Source organism: Vipera berus (assembly GCF_964194415.1).
Source record: "Vipera berus genome assembly, chromosome: 10".
Taxonomy (NCBI): domain Eukaryota; kingdom Metazoa; phylum Chordata; class Lepidosauria; order Squamata; family Viperidae; genus Vipera; species Vipera berus.
In genome coordinates this window covers 19,891,208-19,915,304 of record NC_138213.1, presented here as the reverse complement: position 1 = coordinate 19,915,304, position 24,097 = coordinate 19,891,208, and the positions used below count along the sequence as shown (strand labels likewise).

Sequence of the window (24,097 nt, the reverse complement as noted above, 5' to 3'; positions counted from 1 at the left end):
GATGGTAGATTGAAGTTACCCAGAACTATAAGTTTGGGGAACTCAATCACCAACCCCGAGAGGATGTCGAGAAGCTCAGGCAGGGCTGCTGCTACGTGACTAGGCGAAAGGTACACCAGCAGCAAGCCCAACTGTGCCCCAGGACCAAATCTCAGGAAGAGAGACTCACAACCGACAATCTGAGGAACGGTGGCCTCCCGCGGACACAAGGTCTCCCTCATAACAACCGCCACTCCCCCGCCCCTACCCTGAGCCTGAGGCCGGTGTAGCACCCGGAAACCTGGTGGGCAAAGGTCAACCAGAGGAATGCCGCCCTCTGGGCCCAACCAGGTCTCCGTGATGCAGGCCAGGTCCGCATGCTCACCCTCGACCAGATCCCGGACAAGAGGAGCCTTATTAACAACGGACCTGGCATTCAAGTACACTAACCGGAGCTCAGGTGGCTGCACATCCTCGCTCCCAGGACCTTGGGGTAGAAGCAGAGGGTCGGAGCGCCTCACCGCTTGTAAACAGCGGAGAGGCCCTCCCGGATAGCGATACGGCCCTCTGTTCATACACCTGCTGCCATTCCCTAACGTCGTGGGAATAGGTAATCCCACGACCCGCTCTGGAGCTCCAGGGGCAACCGAACCCCGCTCCCCCCCACGCGATCAATCTCGGACCTGGCCTGAACAACGGTTGCTGGACTACCCCCCATTGCCGAACAACCATAAAAAATTCCCACCCCCCTCCCTAACCCCACAAAAAAATTAAGTAAGAAGCTAACCAGGGGGCTCTTATTGAATTTATATCGGAGGCCCCTACCCCTGTCCGGCCGTCTCTCAGGGTCCCAACAATCGGGCGCTTCATCGAGATTATAGTTGGCTAGAAAGGCGGGTCGCACCCAGGAGGGGGGGCACCCCTGAGGGTGAACAAGTCCGTGCTAGTATAGCAAAGATGAGGCATAAGGAGCAAATCCAGGAGAAGGCAGTCCCATATTAATTAGTTGATTAGGAGGGTCTAAACAGAGGTAAGTGGGTGTCCAGACCATCAACCCAGCTTCGCTGCCACTCCAGCTGGGTGAACCCCGAGAACAGGTCAACCACCATCCTTTCACGAAGGTCGCGACTCTGTTCCCGGGGGTGGTCTGGAACACACATGCTGGGTAGGGCATACCCCATAGAGCTCTCACCTCTAGGGGCAGCCGGTGTAATTTTAAGCCACCTTCTCACCATGGCTTATACCCAGGTCCCTCTGAGTCCTTTGGGGATGATATGCAGGAGAATTAGGCAAATGTTCGTGCGAGGCAGATGTGTAATAGGGCATAGTAGTCCCGTCTATTAATGGCCAGCCGCTCAAGACGCCACCACAGTTCCTCCGCCGCTCCACCATTCCAGACGTTAGTCCTAGCCGCAACTCCATGGGCCCCCAACTATCCACTAGTTGGGGCCTTCCAGAGCGCGGCTGTCTAAGATGTAACTCAGGTCTTCCGGGCTCCTCCAGTCCGACCAAACTCGGCTGGGTTCCACCGGGCTTCATCGGACTTAACCGGCTAACCCGAGCCCCTTCGAAAGCTGCCGAGGTCGCTAAGGACGCCAGGCCATCCGGAACAAACGGGGCAGCCGAGGGACCGGAGCGAATCGAGGGCCAAGCCGCCGTCGGAACCACTGCTGCCGCCGGGAAAACGCCGCAAGCACCGCCGCCGCCATCGCCGAAAACGCCACCGCCACCGAAAACGGCCCGAAGACATCGCCGCCGGGGAAACAGGCCAAAAGGCCCAATATACCACCGCCGGCGGCGCAAGCGGCCCAAAAACGGCCCGAAGACGCCGTCGATGCCGCCACTAACGGCCGAAAGCGGCCCGGAAACGACGCCATCGCCGCCACCGCCAAGAACGCCACCGCCGAAAACTGGCCGAAAGCGCCGCCGCCACCCTCGGAAAATGGACCAAGACAGCCATCCATCAAGAACGGGCCCGAAATGGCCCGAAAAACGCCGCCGCCGCTGACACCAACGGTCCGGGAGCGGCTCAAGATGACGAGGACGCCGCCGCCGAAGAACGGCCCGGGAGCGGCTCGGAGGCGCCGCCGAGGACGACAAGAACGGCGAGAACAGCGAGAACGGCGAACCAGGCAACAAGCAGGATGGTAAATCAGCAGCCAACAGCCTCGTTGCCTGATTCGTTGCCAACTGCTACCCCCCAACACAGAGGCACAAATGCACCCCTGAGGGGCTCCTGGGGATGCCTAACTGCTGGAGCTTGCAGAGCTCAGCCCAGCACGTCCGCCATCTTGGGCATGCTCCAAACATCTCTAGGATGGTCGCGTACCACTTGCCAGGTGCCAATGTACTGCTGGTTGAAAAGCCCTGTCCTAAACAACTCACAGTTGCAGACATGCAGACACCCACACCATTTCTGAGAAAAGACCTGCAGCCTCCCTATTAAGCTGTTGGGCCTTGAGGAGAAGAATCAGAAAATTTTGTCCTATCTTGCATAGCTGTATTGTGCTCCTAAAGAGAAAAGACTGTAGATCATTTGCTGGAATTTACATCACATTTTTGCTTGCACTGTAATAAAAGTCAGATCTGAAGGCTTCATGCTTGTGTAGAACATTTACTTTTGAGTCTGTAGATGCAACACTTGCAGATGCCATGTGAATAATTCCTGTGAGCAGTTCGTGCCAAACTAATCTTATTACCTTCTTTGATAAAGTGACCATGGAAATGCTGTGGATATAATATGCTTAGATTTCAGTAAGGCATTGGATAAACTACACCATACTTCTTGGTGAGGCAGAATAATTCAGGATAGACAGCACCACTATTGGGACAAGAAGCAAGGTTGACTCAGCCTTCCATCCTTCCAAGGTAGGTAAAATGAGGACCCAGATTGTTGGGGGCAATAAGCTGACTTTGTAATAATGCCGCTTGGAGGGGGGGGGGGCGAAAGCCCTACTAAGCAGGCATATACATAGAATGAAGGCTATTGCTAAGGACATTGATTTGTGCTTTAGATTGTAAGCCGCCCTGAGTCTTCGGAGAAGGGCGGGATATAAATGGGATTAAAATAAAAAATAAAAATAAAATGTATGGAAGCTCATCAGAAGAAGACTCCCACCGGGAAACAAGGAGGAATTTCTTGACGGTGGCCTCCCAGAATTGTGGGTGCTCCGTCACTGGAGGTTTTTAAGAAAAGAACGGATGACCATTTATCCAAGATAGTATGATGTCTCCTGCCTTGGGCAGGGGGTTGGACTAGAAGACCTTCAAGGTCCCTGCAAACCCTATGATTCTGCATATAAAAGAAAAAGTTGGTTTTGAGCACAGCTCACCAATTAACATCTTGGCAAAAAAAAATGCTTTAAGTTGCTCCCATCAGGCCTTAATGTTGACATTTAGTTGTATAGATCTAGTTCATTCCTAGTCAATTTAAAGTGTTCTTTCCAGTTGTTTAACATTTTCTTCACAATTGAACATATGTGCTGTTCTTTAATCTATCAGAACAGAAGCAATAAAAGCTCACATGTGGAATTTTATGCAAAGGAAGCTGTTTATTCTATTGTTGCTTCATAGCCAGCAACGGGTGTCGAATTTTGGTTCCCCCCACTGTGCCCTGCCGCTTCTGAAAGGCAGTTAACTATATTAAAATAGAACTTGGCTACTGATGGATGCATCAGAGTTAGATTACAGATTTTATTATGGGGATTGCAATTATCTTTCTCTTACCAGCTGTATTGCATTTCATTTTGGGCATCATTTTATCTCCAGATGAGTTAGTCTTCGCGAGATGAATGCTATAAAAAATAACAATCAAAATAATAATGTTAATAGTACCTGTAAAAGGGAAGCGTATTATAAGGGCTGACAATTGAAAATGGGATATAAGTTTTAGTGGAAAGTTCAGCGCTTTCCGCATATACAGATAATCCAAGTGGTTTTTCAAAGGTCAACCTAGACAAAAGTGTGCTTTTTTAACAGCTCCTGAATGAAAAAGTACATTGGCAGAACAACTGGGGGAAGTTTGTCAGGATTGCTTTGTCTTGGTTAGAAAACAAGAACTTTTCTTGAATGATTCAATTTTCAGAGCTTGTCACATCCAATCTGCAATTTCTTCAAGTTTTGGGGAAGCATTTTGTTTGGGAGAAAATATCCAGTGAAGAAAATTATCTAAAACCTCCTAAAGAATTTTTTTGTCATCAAAAGAGGTGGAATGGCCCATTGGTGAGACCAGAGCACAGCATGTCACATGAATTCTAAATCAGATATTAATATGTAATGAAAGCTAGGAAAGAAAAATATTTTCAAGGTGAAAATGAGCACACAATCGTGGTAAGCCTCTTCACATCAACACCTTTACCTTTTTCCATTCAGAATCCCTTGGAAAATGCTCTTGTATATCCAGGAGTATCTTCAAGGCGGGATCAAAATATAAGACGACACCAACTATTGTGCAGTTAAAGCTGCACCTGTGTTTTATGTGCAGTGTGGATACCCCTCTGTATATCATCTGTTCTTAGCGAGTATTTTAATAAATGCCTTCCGGTACCACAATCCATAACCTGGCGTCAAATGAGGGTTTATGCTATTGTCTTTGGAGCAAGTTAGTTTGCACATGTGATGGGAAAAAAAACATGTATGTTAAACTGATTCAGACCCAGAACCTAAATTCAGCTTAATGTTTAAATATCTGGATATTTGTGCTCTCAGGCTTCTGTTTTCAGTTAACTGTGGTCTCTTATGTAGAGTTCTTCAGCTAGAGTTGAATTCCTCTCTTTTTCTGTCTCTCACTTCCAGCTTGGCCTGGTAAACAAAGGCTGGTCTGTCATGCCCAAATTCCAAACTAGTAGTTAACTATGGTTCATGGGAAGAAGCCAAGATTATACCCCTGCCTTTGAACTTAACATGTTTTCCAAACCATGGCAACTCATGACTTATCTCCTTTGGGGTTTTCTTTTAGTGGTCTCTTTTAAATTCTCTTCCTGAAGTACAAACAACGTGGGTGCAATTCTTCTCTTTTCCCCCAACCTACCCAAGAAAATATGGGTTACCTCGCCTCCCTTATTGCTCCGTGGGAGCTTGGAAAGAGAGAATGTAAAATCTGATACTTGAAGTTGCCCACCCAGGATCTACATACAGCTAAGGGAGGGGTAGGCAACCTCGGCTCTTTTATGACTGACTCAGCTGACTCAGGAATTCTGGGAGTTGAAGTCCATGAGTCATAAAAGAGCTGAGGTTGCCTACCTCTGAGCTAGGGCTAATTTGCTCAGGTTTTGGGGGGGGGGAAGTGAACTGTAGTCTGTTAAAAAAGGAAACATAAACTTTTTTTTAAAAAAAACTTTTTTATTGATTTTTAACAGTTACACTCTTTAGTGTTTAGTTAACAGCATGTTGTCTGGATTCACATATTTAACATTAATTTCTTCAATATAAATCTGTTCAATACTGCACAATCCAGTATTTTTTCCCTGATCCTCCTTTCTTCCAAAATTGTTTTCATTTTCCCAACCCTATGCAAATACAAATCTTGCTGCTATTAATACATACAGAATTAAATATAAACATCCTCATCGTATTTTCTAAACTTTTAATCTCTGTTTGCTATCATGCCTGGTGGGCTGGGTAGGTACCCAAAGTTTATTAAGAAACAGTGAAATACAATTGAATGTTGGGCCCAAATAGCAAAGTTCCCCTGTTGGAAATCCATGAGAAGCTGTGTCTACCCTTGGAGCAGATTACCAGCCTTGGAATCTATTCACTTGCCTTCTCTGCCCGCTGCCAATCTTTTGGGATTAGGGGGACAGTAAATGTAATTGCACAATTTAGGACTTAAGACCACATACCTGCATATTATATTGCAGACTTCTATTTTGCTAATGAATGCTGCACCTGCCGTTTACCTCAATTTAATTATAACTGACAGAACGAGTCAGTGTATTGATTAAAGTTATTTTCTGAACCAAAACATAATGTACAACAGCTGGTCTGTGTACCACATATGGCAAAACAATGTAATTGCTTGCAGGGAATTATCTTTGGCCTGCAATGTCCTGGAGCTGGTGAATATCTGTCCAAATTTGCATATTTTTAAAGTACAGGCTGTCTGGCCATTGTCCCCTCTAGTTTGTTCCAGAAGATGCTTTTCAAAAGATGCTTCTAGAGTGCAGTCAATTTATCCTTTTAAGGAACTTTGAAGTAAGAAATGGAAAATGTGGCAAGCGCTGAATTTTCTAGCCTGAACACAGCAAGACAGGCTTCCTGTATCTCTGTATTATAACCCACGGCCTCCCCTCCTTCGTGTGCACGGGCTGTCCGCTTTCCCCAGAATAGTCGATTCGGCATCAGAGTGGAGAGAAGCTTGGGGTTTCATCAGAAAAGTTGCCCAGAGTAATCGGATTGTGTTATATTCTTGTAATGTATCCCAGTAAAATTCTGCAATGTCTCATTATTAAACGATTCCTATCCTGAGACCTTGAAAAGCAGGAGGTGGTGTCCGCTGTGGATGCTATTGAAATTCAATTGGCAGAATGTAGGTGTGTTTGGTGACTTCAGGTGGGCCAACAAGGGGAGTGAATAGCTGTCACTTGTGTAAGCACAGCATTTCATCATCATTTAGATTTTGCTCCTCTACTGCTCTCAGACCCTGAGAAGGAAACGAAATATCGCAAGTGTTAGGCCAGAGTCAGCTCGGCTCTTACGCTGCAGACGGCAGAACCTCCAGGCCATTTCTCAGCCACTGACCCATTTTGAACTGAAGAGGTGCTGCCTAAGTCAAGAGTGTTGCATATCTGACCTTGCAAAGCCCTGCAAGAGACACCTGCCCTCCGTAGACAGACAGATGCTGTGGGTGAAAGAATTTAGATTCTACGGGCACAAGCTAAGTTCAGACAGAAGTAAAAACTTCAATATTGTTTCTCGGCATTTGTTTTCTTTCTGAACCACACTGGCTTTTAAAAAGCATCCAATTGATTTAAGCACAACTGGAGAGCAGAGAAACACCAGCTACAGAATTTGATGTAAGGGAATTTGGGATGCCAAGAATGCCATCTTTAGCAATGCTTGGCTACTGCTTTCCTGATGTTACATGATCTGGTAAAATGAATTTCATAATCATATTTCAGCTGTGTCACTGAGACTTGCATTCCTCTTTGGAGAATTCCTGGGTCCACACGCACCATCTGGGCATGGTTTCGCTGCTTCTTTTTTTTTAAGATGAAAAATTTGAAATAGCACATTTTGCTATTGTGAAACACCCTCCCCCAGAGATCCTGAGTATTTCTGTGTCCGTCATTGTAAACTATGAATGAGGTGAAATCACATTCACTTTTGTCCTTTGGCTTCTGGCAGATTAAGCATGCAGCAGGCTACTGCTTATCTACTCTTTTGTGCATTTGTTTATTTTCTGGTGTGTATTGAGTATTCCTTTGTGTGTATATGTGTTTGTTTATTTATGGCGGGTATTGAGTATTTCTAGGTGGAAATTGGCCTTGGACTCCTTTTTTGTTCTGCCGTATTCTTCGCTCTCTTGTTCTTGGCAAATTTGAAAAGCTGCCTTGGCTGCACATGGAAGAGTTTATTTTTAAAAAATACCCACAACGTTGGCTCTGTCAGAAACATCTGTTAGTGGCTCCTAAAATCTCCGGTGTTGTTCTCCTAGCTGGTCTTGACACCCTCTTGTTTAGTTAACACTCTGCCATCTGTGCATTTGATGTTCGTGTAAGGAGGCGTGGGTGGATTGGCAGGCCTGCGATGGCCCCTAGATGTCCCTCTCTGCCTCGCTCGAATTTTTCATGCTTTGTTCGTGGCTTCCCATCTTGTTTTCTTGCCCTTTCATCAAAACTTCTTTTTTGTAGCTTTTCACACAGAAAAATTAAGGGGCCTGGAAACCTCTGCTGGTGCTTCCGGTTTTGTTTGTCTTGCTGGAGCTGTTCCCCCTCACCCCCAAATATGTGTGTTATATTTGTAGTCTGAGAACACTGTCTTTTCAGCCATAGAAGGATATTTGCTATCCTACCTTGATGTCATTGACAGACAGATCTAGTCCAGATGCGTTGGACTACAATTCCTATTAACTGCAACACCCAGCCAAATTGACTGGGAATCAATCCTTGGTGTTTCTTTCTCCAAACGTTGGAAGGGTACCATAGGGAGGAAGGCTGAGTTACACTAGATCAGCCTATGAATATTTTAGCCAAAGAAAAGAAAAATAAGAAACAAAGGCTGAGTGGAATATATTTCTTAATAAATGCATTTTAAGGACTGTATATGTATTTTAAAAAAATACAAGTGGGGTGGACCATCTTAAGGATTTCTTCCTGTGTTTTTGTTGGGTAATGCAGATTCTTGGGTATTCTCTAAATATATTTAATCTTTTTTTAAAAAAAGTCTTAGGAATACATTTCTTTTTGGAGGGAGTTTTGAGAAAGCTGAAATAATAAAATGTGTACGTGCACATATTTCAGCATTTTAAAATTCACATTAACTGTTAACTAGCACTGTCACCCAACTAATATGTCCCTAGGATAATTGGATGACAGTTAATAGCTTCTCATTTTTAATGTGTGCCATTGTGCCCACAGGAAATAAACGACAATAAAGGTTTTCTATCTGATCTTTCTTTTTTTTCCTCATGTTGATTTTCTCTTCTCCCAAAGGTTGCTGCCCTCAGCTGTGGGGTGCAGCCAACATACCTGTAATGCAGGGTGTAGGGAAGCTGAGGGGCATCTCGGGAGGATGATGGGAATCACACATTGCGTTGTCACTCATGCTGGCTTTGCAGGAGTCGACCTTGCAGGCAGCTGTCTGCAACTGCAAAACAGGGTCCGGCCACCTTCGATATACTGGGATTCTGCAAATTGTATCAGGTGACTGTTTTGCCTACAGACTGGTAAAATCTGATCTGCAGTGAGTTGACACTTTCTAAATCTTTGTAGATGGATGATGGGGAAGCTCTGTAAAGCAGGTCTTTTGCCATCTGTCCAGAAGAAAGCCAGTTTAGTGAATTGGGGATGTGTCGAACAGGGCGACTTTTAGCGCTGGAAACACCTTGGGTGACACACCAGCCCACCTCACCTGACAGCAATGTTGTGTGGAGACTCCAGAATATGCTACTACATCTCTCATCCCTGAGGAGATATCAGGGTGATGTATAGTTATTTTAAATATAGACACCACCCCTGTACTTTGTGTGGAGATGATTGATCCTTGATGAGCTTTTATTGGTGCGGCTGGATTGAAAAATGAAATGGACAAACTCCTTCCCCCCCTGCAAAAAAGCAGATTTCTCTAAAACAATTGGTATATAGATCCTGTGTGAGATACATGTATCTATGACTATATGAAGCTGAGAAGGAGCTACTGGTAATGAAATGTATCAAAATTGTTATGATTATGTTATTATTTTGCAGGTAGTTATGAGCAGTGTCAGGTCTCTGTTACAAGTGAATGCAAGCAAAGATTGTGTTTAATTAAGGGTGCATAATCGCCTCTCTGTTGTTCATCGAAGTGGCTCTTCATATAGATATTTAATGAATTCAGTCTTTGAATTCCCCCACGAACCCACTATCCCATCTGTGAGACACAGATCAATGTCAGTGTTTTGTTACGTATCAACTTTTGCTCTTTCCAAAGTTTCAGTACCCTTCTTGATTCAGATGCTAAAAATCTGTACTTTCAGAGGATACATAGATAAAAATATACATTTGTATACATGTCCCTTGCAAACTAAAAAGAATAATGTTGAGAAGGGGCTGCAAAGATTTGAGCAGACCCTTGAGGGAGCATGACCAAGATAGATTCAAGAAAGAAACTTGTGGGCACTTTTAAGGATTAACAAAGGTCTTATTGTATAAGCTCACCGTTCACTATCAAATGCATGGAGGACTTGTTTGTGATACAGAATTATCTGTATTATTTTGGGGAGGGAGGGTTGAAGGGTGAGGGAGGCAGGATGTAAGGAGAATTATTTGCACTGATGTTCTTGAACAAAGCAGAGATTAGACGTGATGTGTGATTTCCCCCCCCCCCATTGACTAGCTACTTACTTTTAAGAAACCTTGATCTTTGTTCAATTCCTGAGAAATGTCTATTACAAACACTAGCTCCATTCTCACCCTTGGAACCCCTTATTAATTGTTCTTTTTCTCAAAGATGTCCTGAAGAAGGGAAAGTCCACTCCAATTTTTAGATACAGTAGCCCCTTCCTTGGTGTTAGCTTGGTCTCTTGTTTCATACAGAGATGCAGATTCATATGGAGCGCTGCTTGCATACAAAGGGACATTGGAGGATGGAGTCAGTTGATGTTCCTCTGATGCTACGGGGTCACCAGGAGAGCATTGCTGGAGTAGATACAGAGGGGAATTGGCACTTGCCACAAGGTTTGGTTGCAGCATACTTGATGATGTAGCGTTGCTTTTGTTTAGTGGCTGCCTTAAGTTAGTTTTCAACAAGTCAAGACTGTGTCATCGTTCAGGTTGGGCTGCAGATCATTAACACCCCCCCAAGGAGATATTCATAATTGTACATATTGCAGTCTACAATGAGATCAGAGCTTAATCTAAATAGTACGAGTATGTAAGTAGATTCTGGTTAAACAAACAACACATCCAAGCGTGCAACATGACGTGTGTTAATTAAGCACATTGAGCCAACATTTGCTCTCTGTGTTGGAAAAAAAGTGAGGCCCTGGGATAATTAGAGCTACATTGGTTACCAGTTGTCTTCCGGGTGAGATTCAAGGTTTTGGTTATGATCTTCAAGTCCTTACATGGCATGGGTCCGGGGTACCTCGAGGACCACCTGCTGCTGGCGTCAACTCCCCTCCGCCCTGTGCGTTCCCACAGAGAGGGCCTCTTCAGGGTGCCTCCGGTCAGGGAATGTCGACTGGTGGCCCTCAGGGGGAGGGCCTTCTCTGTGGGTGCTCCGGCGCTATGGAACCAACTGCCGGTTGAGCTCCGGATGGCATCGGACCTTCGCTCCTTCCGGCGCGGTCTGAAGACCCACTTATTTGAACTAGCTGGTCTGGCCTGATGGGGAACGTTAGGGTTTTTAATGGGTCTTTTATTGTTATTGTATTTTTTAACCGGGCGCTTGTTTAATTCCTTTTTAATTTTTGTATTGTTATTTATATATGCCCTGTTCACCGCCCTGAGTCCTTCGGGAGAAGGGCGGTATACAAATTTAATAAAAGTAAAGTAAAGTAAAGATGCTTGAATGAGATGTTCCAGCTAAAGAGGTTACTGTCAAGTGGATGTTAGTGTCTGGCAAGGACTGCCATGGTGCAGAGCAGCTGAAAGGGTGTAGAGATGGAGAGGGGGTTGAGACAAGCCAAGCACCCAGATTTTGACCACAGGACTGTAGGGGCATTGCAACAGTCATAACTTTGGGGTGGGTGTGGGGTGTAAGTATCATTTACCCAGAGCCGCTGTAACTTCAAACAGTTGCTGATGAAACAGTTGTCGAGTGAGGACAAGTTTGCAGTGACTTCTTTTTGGTGTTCTTGTCTTTTTCAATTACCCAGCAGGCATCAGTTGAGAATGCCTTGTGCTCCTTGGTTCTTTTGAACATCAGGCATCACTTTGTCCGTGTAGCTTCATTGGTTGATCCTAAGCATTATTTGCTAGATGTGAATTCAAAGATAATCATGAGTAGTTTACACACTCAGTTTAAACCTCCTTCATGCAAGACCCTGCTAAAAAAAAATCAGCGAATCGATGCGGCTCTGTAATAAGGAACGGCCCAAAGTTCTCCCAAGCCGGAATGTGGGATTAACGCAGATGCGGTTGAAGTCTCTGCAGTTCAAAGAAGTCCAGGGAATTACTAAATATAAAGCTTTATCTACTTTTCCCAGTAAAAAATGCTGAAAAATGGTTAGTCCTCATAATAAAGACATGACACGGCTCACTGTTTTGTAGAAATGGATAACTGAAAAGGAAGATTTTCCCGCTACCTTAGATCCTTCATTGGAGTCACAGTGGCCCCGTTTATCTGTGCGTGTTCCCCCCCCCCCTTAAATCATTGGTTGGCTATTGCAATTTGAGATATGGCTGGTTTGAATCTGACTGTTGTGTGACAGACAAGTAAGCAGAACAATTTATCCATTGTTATTCGGAGCACAAATAGGCCTCTAAATTGCTGCTCACTTGATACCCCTAATTCAAAATGTCTCCCAGTGGACAGGCATAGAAGAATGACTAAATGGGCTGGGGGGTGGACGGGGGTGGGGTGCTTGTTTAACCAATAAAGCCACGTGCTGTGTGTGAGCCTCACCCTAATTCTGTGGATGCATTTCCAAAAGGATACGTAGTGCAATTGCTTGCAAGACTCTGAGGAGACCCACAACTGGGCTTGCACAGCACAGAATTGGCAGTGTCTTTTCTTGCACTCTCCGTGATGCATCTTAGGCTCCACAAACTCTTAAGATAAGATAACATTAAAAAATGAAATTTGGATGCCTGCTCTGGGGTGTGTGTGTGTGTGTGTGTGTACGTGTGTGTGTACACATGCACATACATATGCTGTGTACACAAACATGCACACATATTTTATACACAGACACACACACATAATAATGACTTATAATTTATTATATACTGTATAAACCACAGACCATTTAGAATACATAGCGGAAAAAAAGTCTTGAGAGTTAACAAGTAAACTCCATAAACTCTATTTAGACCAAACGTTGATTAAAATGCCACTATTTAACTCAATCCTTTTAATTTTTTGTATATAATTGTATTAAAACAATTATAAAAGATAAAACTAATATAAACTAAGTGGTTTCTGATATTCTTCACAGCAATTATAAATACAAATACATTCCTAGCTCTCTCTAGTGTTACATCCACTTACTAAATCTCTTTAAATGTGTTGTATATGGGATACACATTAGAAATGGGCAAAGGGTTGAGTGGACTATCATGGCTGCCATCTAGACTTTTCTGACCACATCCTGAGGACACCCAGCATTGCCCCGTTCTTGTTAAATAGTAGTTCAAAATAATTCCACTTTGAACCGTCTGGAATACTTTCACACTGACATTCAACTATCATCCAAGAATTCACGCTGACATTCAACTATCATCCAAAAGTCACCCAAAGTGACTTTTCAAGCTTTTTTTAATTTATTTTTTTATTTTAATTCCATTTATATCCCGCCCTTCTCCGAAGACTCAGGGCGGCTTACAAGCTTAGCAGTAGCCTTCATTCATTCACCTTTGTTTTTAAAGGTGCCCCAAACATGGCAGGGGCACGTTTAGCCCTGCAGAATCCTTTGTCACTGTAAGAGAATAATAAGTGCATGCTGAGAAACAGACAAACTGGAAACTTTCCCATTCAAACTTGTCCACCAGGACATTAATTTAGTCGCTTCTTATTCTAAAGCTCTCCTTAGGTGAGTCCTCGTGCTTTTTTCCTTCTGCGTGAGCCTATTTAAATTACCCCCTTACCTAAAACACATTTGCTGATGTTCTAGTTTCTCTCACAAAACAGTACATTAGGCTGGTTTTAAATTTGCACTGCACCATAATGTGCATTAATTTGTTTATCCCAAAATGTTGTCAACTAGTAAGGTTCTTGACCACAAAGCCTCTGAGCCTGTCTTTGAAAAATATTGGAGAAAACTGCAAATAGCATTCCAAAAGCTTGTGAGGTGGGTGGAAACAGGAATTCTTAATTTCTTCATAGCTTCTGTCCCTCTCTGGAGATTAGTTAAATTAGAAGAACTTATTAATTACACAGTAGTATTAGAAATCCAACTCTAGTTTTTAAAAAAAGTGCAGTACTGTTTTTGAAGTTCCCACTTGTCACAAAAACTTTCCTTGGGATTGGCTGTTTCTTTCCCATATAACTTTTACCTTTTTTCTTTTGCCCCAAGAATTGTTTTAATGAATAAAAATAATTGGGAAATTGGTATCTTGATATTACAAACAAAAAGCCCTGTTTTTATTTGAAAGAGTTGTCCCTTGCCCTGGGGAAAAATACCACGGGAAAGTGAGCGGTAGGGAAGTAAGGAACATTCTCAGGAATTTGTTTCTGGTAATTCAATGGGGCAGTCGTTTTGCAAGAGTGCCCACGATGTGTGCCAAGGATACATATTGATTGCTAAAGGTCTAGGTTTAGATCTAGACCCTAGACCAGTGATGGCGAACCTTTTAGAGACCGAGTGCCCAAACTGCAACCCAAAACCCACTTATTTATCATCGGGTGCCGGGTGGGCGTGGCCCATTGGCTGGGCGTGGCCCATTGGCTGGGCGTGGCTGCAGTGGTAACAGCAGACTGGATGTGACTAAAAGTTCAGTCAATCAATTCCAACTATGCAAGATCTTTTTTTTCCTGCGAGAATTTGAAATTGATTGATTGAACCTTTTTTTGTTTTTTGCCCATGGTGGGGGAGGCCTAAAGCGAAAAGGTTTTATAAAACCCAGCTGAAGGCCTAGGACTGGGGCGATGGCGCGCGTGCCCGCAGAGAGGGCTCTGCATGCCACCTGTGGCACCCGTGCCCTAGGTTCGCCACCACGGCCCTAGCCACTTAGATGAGAATGTGCATTGCTGGCACACAAAACCTTAAATTGCCTCTACAGTATTTTGTCCTATTCCTATTAGGAAGGAATGGTGTTGTTTTTAGGACTTTCCTCTTAGGATTTTACAAAGTGGGTGATAGCTTTTCCATTAAAAAGAAATTCTCCACCTTCTAGAAGTCTTGGGCTGCAACTCGTATCATCTCCAGTAAGCATGGCTGAGCACCAGGTTAAGGCAAAGCTACATTAATCAGAGGCTCATTTTCCTCCGTGAAGGTTAGATATAATTCAGAATATTTGTAGCAGAATGAAACAAGAAAGACTAGTAATTTGATTTAGGTTTTCTTTCTTTTCAACATTTCCCCTGTTCTGCTTGTATTATATTGCTCCCTTTTTGATAGATTGTACCCGTCTCTTGTTTGGCTGATGAGGTGACATTTAAATGACATTTTTACAATTAGTACTGAGAAGAAGCTAGCTGCTTTTCAACTTGCTACTCCACACAATGTGAAATTAGTTGCTGTGGGATTTGGAAAAGCTTTAAAGGAGATTTTTAAAATCTTGGGCAATAATTTCCTTGCTGATGAGTTAGGGAATGTTCCCCTCCTGGACCAAAGACCAACAAAGGCTAGTTGTTGGGAGAGAAAGACTTCTTTGACAGGTGGCTATGATGGTGCTTCCTGAATTGGTAAATAGGTACAAATTCTGCTCATGGTTGTAGGCAATTTTTTTTAAAGGTTGGCACCCAGGATGAAAATGGGTCTGTCACAGTGCTCTGGCTGGAGCCTTGTGCTAAAAGAAGCATCGTTGGAACATGTAATAGAACATGAGATTCAAGGTACTAGTAATGGTGTTTAAAGCCCTACATGGCAGGGGTCCGGAGTACCTTAGGGAACACCTGCTGCCAGCATCAACCTCCCTTCGCCCTGTGCGTTCCCACAGAGAGGGCCTCCTCAGGGTGCCACCGGTCAGAGAATGTCGATTGGTGGCCCCCAGGGGGAGATCCTTCTCTGTGGGCGCCCCGGAGCTATGGAATCAGTTACCGGTTGAGCTCCGGATGGCGCCCGATCTTCGCTCCTTTCGCCACGATCTAAAAACATTCTTATTCGAACAAGCCGGCCTGGCCTGATGGGGGATTGGTGGTTTTTTTTTTACTGTTGTTTTATTGGGGTTTTAAAATTGTATTGATTGTTTTTAGTGGGCATGTATTTAATCCTTTTTTAATTTTTGTAATTCTGTATTTTTATTCTTGCCCTGTTCACCGCCCTGAGTCCTTCGGGAGAAGGGCGGTATAGAAATATTATTAAATAAATAAAATAAATAAATAATAATGGGGCTGGAGGGGAGGTAGATCTTCTAGGTACCAAGAATGTGCTATCCACTCAGTTACGGTTAATCCCTAGGAAGAAGCCTTGTCCCAGAATACCATTACAAATAAAGGGAGAAAGAGGTGCTCTTGAACTGACCCTGGTTCCTAAGATTGACTTCCAGATAGGCCTCTTGGCAGCAGTAATAAAATAGTTGATCTTGGAGCTCCAGAAGAGTTCCTTATTTCTCTGCCTGCCTTGAATCCTTCTAGGTCAGGGGTAGGCAACCTTGGCTCTTTTATGACTCGTGGACTTCAACTCCCAGAATTCCTGAGCCAGCCACGCTGAGGGGAAAGGGAGAGGTTTCCAAGCTGAGCCAGGCTGGCTTAGGAATTCTGGGAGTTGAAGTCCAGAAGTCATCAAGGGAGCCATAGTTCCCCCATGCTGGCTCAGGAATTCTGGGAGTTGAAGTTCACGAGTCATAAAAGAGCCAAGGTTGCCTACCCCTGTTCTAGGTTGTCATTCTGGTCATTGCCTTGGCTGGAGTCTCTCTCTCTCCTCCCTCTCTCTCCCTCTCCCTCTCTCTCTCCTCTCTCTCTCTCTCTCTCTCTCTCTCTCTCTCTCTCTCTCTCTCTGTGTGTGTGTGTTGGGGTGGGGTGGGGTGGGGTGGGGTGGGGGGGGTAATTGAATTGCTCTCAAGGCACAAATTTCAATGGAGGCTCTCGGAAGAAGTTGCCAATCTGACTTGCTGCCCAGACCATGTCGTCTTCTCACCAGAGACAATCCAACCTCAAGCAGAAGGATAAGAGAGGGGCCAAGCAAAGGCGTAGAAAACCCACTCCCTGCCTGTGTTAAAGAGAAAACTCTTCGGCTGTGTGTGCACAGGGAAATGAGGATGAATTCAGACTGTGAGATAAATTTACCTCGGGTTTATGAGAAATAGGGGTAGGGGAGGCAAGCTTGCAGTGAAATAGTGGGCAATTCCTTCCTGCTGAGTATGGAACTTTTGCTGCAACATGTAAGCAGTGATGTGAAATGGATGATTTGTGGGGCTTCAGAGGCCAACAGTAGCTCTGAGTTGACTTTTATGGCTTTGCTGTTCTTTACAGTCTGTACATCATGCTTCCTCCTTTGGTTTTAAGGGGCTATATAAGTTGAAATTTAAAAGGTATTGTGTGAAATTGGGGTAGGGAGACCTAGAGATGCCTTCTGAAATAGTGGGCCAAGTCAGAGCCCACCTTCTATAGGTTAGAAATATGCTTAGCTCCTTAGATGACAGACAGGTCAACTGTAGGGCCATCTGGTACGAAACAAGCAAGTTTATTCCTGCATAAAAAGGGAATTAAAAAAGGAGAGAGAACAGTGCATAAAACTGCTCTTGATTGCAAAATAACCAATGCATGTTCGCTTGCTTTGTTTTTAAAGGATCCACCCTCCTGAGTACTACAAGGAGAAATACGGTGTTAATGAAGTACACTATACAGATGAGGTGAGTTTCCTACCTTTTGTCAAGTTGAAACAATAATTGGAGATGGGTGGATGATAAGTAACTTTCAGGTTGATAACTGACTTTGCAGGTTAAAGAGAATGAAAATAGTGGTCCGTGAATGACACACCGTGGAATGGCATGACACAGAAGCACACACAGTGAGGAGAGAAGAGAGGAATGAGCCAGCTCAGACCAGTTCTTAAAGGGCTTTGATCCACCTTCTCCTCCTCTCCATGTGCAGAATGGGGTTGCACAGCCATCAGGATGGTTGCTTCAAATGTGTGCTGTCTCCATCAACTCCCTTTCCAGGGTGGTTCGATCAGCTGATGCCTCGTTGTCTAAGACAATTCAACCAGGCTCTGAGAGGCTTTGGCCTCAGATGTTTATGTGATTGCCCTCTCCCTTCTCCCCCCCCCCCATCACAAGCTAGGATGCTGTCAAAGCCAGAATTAAATGGCATCACTGGAGTTTACCTGTTGGAAAAGGAGAATTGAAGCCAGAACTTAGAGATGTGCAATATAACTCTGCTATGGGATACTCAAAATATTCTGGAGAACAATGGAATGTTCCATTGAATGACACAACATTCTAGGCTATGGGTGTCAAACTGCCGCCCCTCAGGCCAGATGCGTCACTCCAAAACCGCGCCCACCCCGTTGCCGGCAATGGGAAAAAAGTCACGATACGTCACGTGATGTCGCGAGTTTGACACCCGTGTTCTAGCTCAGGGCTTTTCAACCTTTTCACCCATTGTACCACTTTTAGGATATGGCAACATCCGAATACCACCAGTCGCCTAGCAAGGTGTCAAAAACTTGATGACCAAAAAAAAAAGAAAGGAAAAAAGTGATGAAGTACAGGTAGTCCTCAACTTACAACAGTTCACTTAGTGACTGTTCGAAGTTACAATGGCACTGAAAATAGTGCCCCCCCCCAAGCCACAGCCGAGTAAGACGCCTGCCTGCCCGGCGGCGCTCTTCCTCCTGTCCGAGGTTTTCATTGTGTAAGCATTTCTGTTGAGGATTGGCAGCGGGGGTGGGGTGGGGGGGTGTTTGGTTTTTATTCCCCCCCCCCCGTCTGGTGGGTGGTTGCAGCAGGTTTTGCTCACTTCACATGACCCTGGGACACTGTGACCGTCATAAATATGAATCAGTTGCCAAGCATCTGAATGTAAATCACAAGACCCTGGAGATGCTGCAACATTCCAGCTGATCGGCGCTTCTTCTGGGCTCAGCAGACACACCAGGATCAACATTGAGCTCCAGCTGGATCCTGGCGCTGATCCTGGCGCTTCCGCTGAGCCCTGGCAGCCCTGCAGCTCCAGCCGTCTCTCGCTCAGGCTTGTGCGGTGCTGCCACCGGTTCAGCTCATTCCCCTCCCCTGCTACCACTTTTCTAGGATGGTTGCGTACCACCTGCCAGGTGCCAATGTACCAGAGGTGGTACCCGTACCACTGGTTGAAAAGCCCTGATCTAAGTCATGGCAGTCTGACCATTTTGGGGATGGTCTGAAGTTTTATGGAAGTAGATCTCCCTAAACGGGAAGCATTCCAACCCAGTTTCCTAGGCTGGATTACTCCCAGCAGAGCCATAGCTGCTAATTGCCATCAGAACTTCATACCCCAGAAAACATCAACATTTTCATTTTCTGGCAACTTGAACCAAGGTAGTCCATTGCCCTGGCTCCAGCGGAAAGGAGAGGTTAATTCTTCCAAAGTTGGCCGACTGGGAATTTGCCATCCTCAGGGCTTGCTCTGAAATACAGACTTTTGCCTAGAATTAGCAGAGGAACCCAGTTCCCGTGCAGCGGTCTTTTCCAATCTTGGTAACTTTTAAGATATATGAACCTCAACTCCCAGAATTCCCCAGACAGGAAGTGAACTTCGCTGGCTGGGGAATTACGGAAGTCCGTGCCTCTTAAAGTTACCAAGGTTGGAAAACGCTGCTATAGAGTTTGGGATTTAACAGGGATTTTTTTAAAAAAATTCTGGATAATTCTACCCTGTTTAGTATGGCTTTGGGATGTAAGGAATTACAATTCTGTATCAGTAGGGTTACCTCTCTTTAAATAATCTAATGTGTGCCAAGCATACCCCACTGATCTTGGCAGCTCTTTTTTTTTCTTAAAGGGTTTGTTTAGTTCTTTTTTGTTTTTTATACTATCCCTCCAATGGCAATATTGTTTTTTCTATGTTGCTTGAACTTAATGGCCAAATAAACACTGGGGTGTAGAAAAACCCCAGTTATTGAAATAATTTAAAATCGTATTTTCTTGCCTTAAGAGCAAAGTATTGATTCATCTGCTCAGTTCAAATGCTCAGTCCTAATTTCGATGGGATAAGTTTCCTCCTTCCCAGGAAAGGATACGGATGTGTGTTTTCCGCCAGGCTTTTAATAGTTAAGCCCTCTTTCTTTTTCTTTTTTCTTTTTCACTTTTTCAACTAAAGAAGCTTTTTTTCCCCCCTCCCACTCCTATCCCTTTTTGTAGCATATAATTTTTCCTTAACAGGTCTGAATTTCCCAGGTTTGGTCAATTTCCACCCTCCAGCTGACATACCAAATGCAGTTTGATCCTTGAAACAAATATATGCCTGTGAAATAGTCTCTTTCTCCCCTGTGCTGCCTGCGAAGGTGGCTGGCAGCCTATCTGGACTGGAAACCAGAGTGGTTCTCCTTATCTGATTTCAGGTGTCAGACACCAAAATGCTAGTTAAAGGATTGCTTATCTGCAAGAGTGGAGACAATTTGTGCTTCATATTTGATTTGATTTGATTTGATTTAATTAAATTTATATGCCGCCCTTCTCCCTGAGGACTCAGGGCGGCTCACAACAATAAAAATTAAAAAACATAGAGTAAAAAATTTAAAAGAGAATTAAACAATAAATGCAAAATTACGAGACAATTTAACCCAGTAAAAAGCCTAATTAAAAACCGTAGTCAGTCCAGGCCCGCTTGTTGGAACAACCAGGTCTTCAGGTCACGGCGGAAGGACCGAAGGTCAGGGGCCATCCGCAGCTCCAGGGGCAGTTCGTTCCAGAGGGTCGGCGCGCCCACAGAGAAGGCTCTCCCCCTGGGGGTCTCCAGCTGGCATTGCCTGGCCGACGGAACCCTGAGGAGGCCGACTCTGTGGGAGCGAACCGGGCGATGGGAAGTTGACAATGGCAGCAGGTGGTCTCGCAAGTACCCCAGGCCTAAGCCATGTAGGGCTTTAAAGGTTATTACCAGCACCTTGAATTGCACCCGGAGGGCAACCGGAAGCCAATGCAGCTCGCGCAGGAGTGGTGTAACATGGGAGTACCGAGATCACAAGCATTGGCAAATTGTCAGGAGTGCTGTCTACAAGTATAGTGCTTCCCCTTTGGAAAATGTAAGGCAGGTAGTTTTCCTTTTAACATGTGGAAATACGGAAACCACCTTTCTTTCCCCAACCTGATATCCTTTTAGAGGATTGGGACTTCATAGCCATACGCTGCCACCAGATTTTCATGGATTGTGGACAGGCACGGAGAAACAGTTCATAGGTGAGACGTCGTCCATTTTATCACTTCTGTCATTGCTTTTCACAGCCCTTGGAATCCCTCACGGGCAAATCCATGTGCGTGTCCTGAGTTCAAATATTGTTAAATAGAAGCACCAATCCACTGCACAGAAATAGGACAGAATTTCAGACCCATCTCTCTTGGGTTGTCTATATTTCACCTCTTCTTAAAAGCAGCTCTAAACAGCTGTCTCTTCAGACAGACGTTTTGCATGTAATGCACCTAATTGATTTCTTCTTGTTTAATTTGGGGCTGCTTTTTTTTTTGCTTACTATTCCTTTTGCTGAATTGACTGCTATATTAAATTGCCTCTTCCTCCACCATCCCCTGCCCCTGGCTTGAAAATTTTACATTGATAGACAAGTTATAAATAGGATTGCAGCCAGATTAGCAAAATTTTAGTCAATACTTTGTCTGAGTTTCAACTGATTGATTTTTTTTAACCTTGCAGTTGTATATAAATGGTGGCAGATCAATAGATACTTTTCAGATTCTGTAGCTCCATAGCTCCATTTGGGAGTCCATTTATGGCACCAAATAGTTTTATTAATAATACTTGGTTAAGTCAGGTAGACAATATTTTTTTTAATTGGGGCACCATTTTTTTCAACCCAAAGCTTGATTCTGATTGGAGTGAAATTAAGGTACAGCATAAACGTTTAAAGCAATTTTTCAATATCTTCCTGTGTGTAGAAATCTTCACCATTTCCATCATACTGGTAGTGAATTCATTATGGAGAAATAATATGTAGCCAAAAATATATATATATATTCAAATGTAAGCACACATAGACTGGATTCCTGCATTGCAAGAAGCCAGCTTCCTTAGTGTGGTCTCCCCAGGTGCTTGCAACTTGTGGGCCAAGCTGTGTTCACTCTGGCTGTAGACTGTAATCCTAACATATCTAAATCCTAATGACAAGTGTTTGAGTGCACCCCTCCCCTGTTCTTTTTAGTTGTGTTTGATAGTTTGGTAAGATACGAACCGAGACCGCTGGCAGGTATTTAGCAAACCTTCATAAAAATAAAGCATAAAGTGGATGTTATGAACTAGTTACAATTTTTGGTGGATGGTGGGACGCTCAAGCAGAAGAGAAAAACACGAATTGTAGCCAAACGTGCTGCTTTACTACTATACGTTCATATACTGTAGTACAGTAATATAATACTAAACCCCCCTAGGGGAAAAAAAGATTACAAATTGGGCCCAAAGAGTTGGCCTCTGAGGGGAAAGGAAATGGAAACAGGGTTGTCCTTATTAATGTCAAATGGAATATTTAAGTAGAGAGTGTTTGAGAATGAGTGGGGAAACAGTTCAGAGTCAGTGGAACCTGGATCCCAGGGCTATTTGCAAATTGATGGAACAGAGTGAAGATTATTTTCTTTTCATTTATTTTGTCAGATTGCCAGTGTTTTGGCTTCGAAAAACCCTTCAGTTCTTCTTACTCTGGTAAGTGTTAAGATGCATTCGCTGGTGCTGATATATGACTTAGAGGTATGCTTCTCCAGCGCATTTTACTAAATGCTATAGTCTTTTTTCTTTTCTTTTCTTTTTACAATAAATTAGTAAGTGAAGTCTTCCACTCACTTTCTAGTTCCGTTGCAAGTAATAGCAATTAGCACTTAGACATATACCACTCCTCAGTGCTTTACAGCCCTCTCTAAGTAGTGTAGAGAGTCAGCTTCTTGCCCCCAATGATCTGGGTCCTCATTTTACCAAGCTCAGAAGGAGGGAAAGATGAGTCAACCTTGAGCCGGTGAGGATCGAACCCCTGGCAGTCAGCAGAGTTAGCCTGCAATACTGCATTCTGACCACTGCGTCACAATGTCTAGTCTAACTTCTGAGAAAAGCCAGCTGCTCCTTTCCTGGCAACTTGCTGTGGGAAGAGAGAAAGAAATGACTTTCTGAAGGTCGGTGAGTGTGCACACGGTTGCTGTTGGCCCTGGTCCCACCCACCACAAGCTTCAGAATACAGAATAACAGAGTTGGAAGGGACCTTGTAGGTCATCTAGTCCAAGCCCCCGCTGAAGCTGGAGTCCCTAGGCCAGTGATGGCGAACCTTTTAGAGACCGATGGCCCAAACTGCAACCCAAAACCCACTTATGTATCATCGGGTGCCGGGTGGGCGTGGCCCTTTGGGTGGGCGTGGCTGCAGGGGTATCTGCAGACTGGGTGGGACTAAAAAGTTCAATCAGTCAATTCCAACTTGCGAGAACTTTTTTTTCCCCAAGAGAAGTTGAAATTGATTAATTGAACCTTTTTTTTTGGTACATGGTGGCGGAGGCCTAAAGCGAAAAGGTTTTATAAAACCCAGCTGAAGGCCTAAAACTGGGGCGACGGCACGCGTGCCCACAGAGAGAGCTCTGCGTGCCACCTGGGGCACCCGTGCCATAGGTTCACCCCCACGGCCCTATGCCATTCCAGACAGATGGCTGTCCAGTCTCTTCTTAAAAACCTTCAGTGATGGAGCGCCCGCAACTTCTGAAGGCAAGCCATCTTCATGAGTGTGGGTTGCAGAACAGAAGAGATCTTTCCTTCCTCCTTTGTTTAGGGTGAAAGAGCTCTGCCTGCTAATGCCTCCCCATTCGGTGTAATCCTTGTGCCAGAGAACCAGCTGTGGGGAAAAATAATTTTCCCCCTTCCTTCTGGGCTAAGAACTATTCCTGGGCATTATCAGCTGCCCTGCAAAACAACATTGAACCCAAAGAGCGTGATTAATTTTTTTGAACTGCAGAAGACAGAAGAGTAACGTATGTGCAGCCTGTATTTTGTTTAGAGGTGCCTTTAGCTTGCTTGGTGCATGCTTCATCATAGCTTCTTCCGTCCAGATGGAAGTGACATATCTGGGAACTCCTTGGTCCTGTTATCAGCCCTTGAGGAGAGGTGGCTGCTCCATCTGGAGCCTGCAGAGAAAGCCATAGGATACGTCTTTGTCTGAAAAGGAGGGTGGCTTTTCCTCCCAAATAATTCACTTTAAAATAGCAGAGTCATTGTAGGTTCATGAAAAACATGATAGATGGAGGATGCTCTTGATTAGACATTTTTCTGCTTAAGTTTCCTAGAGAGGCAGTGGGTTGTCTAAAATGCACGGCTGTCTTCCTTTTAGCTCAGTAGGTATTGCACGTATGTCCATCTTTCCAACCTAGCACTAAGAAGAAGGTGGGGGAATGATCAGAGTGGAAATTCAGCTGGGGGGGAGGGGGAACCGGTTGGGGGAGAGGCTTATCTGCTGTTTCTAGACTGAGCAAATGCTCTAGAACTTACA

The 24,097-nt window shown here is 44.4% G+C and overlaps 1 protein-coding gene across 1 annotated transcript in view; it reads left to right on the top strand.

The window, feature by feature from the left end:
* PEPD (peptidase D) overlaps positions 1–24,097 on the top strand; it is a 178,911-nt gene that overhangs the window by 24,208 nt on the left and 130,606 nt on the right. Inside the window, exons 4-5 of the mRNA XM_081335811.1 lie at positions 17,228–17,291; positions 22,234–22,281. Coding sequence (XP_081191937.1) covers positions 17,228–17,291; positions 22,234–22,281 — 112 coding nt within the window. The remainder of the gene's footprint in view (positions 1–17,227; positions 17,292–22,233; positions 22,282–24,097) is intronic.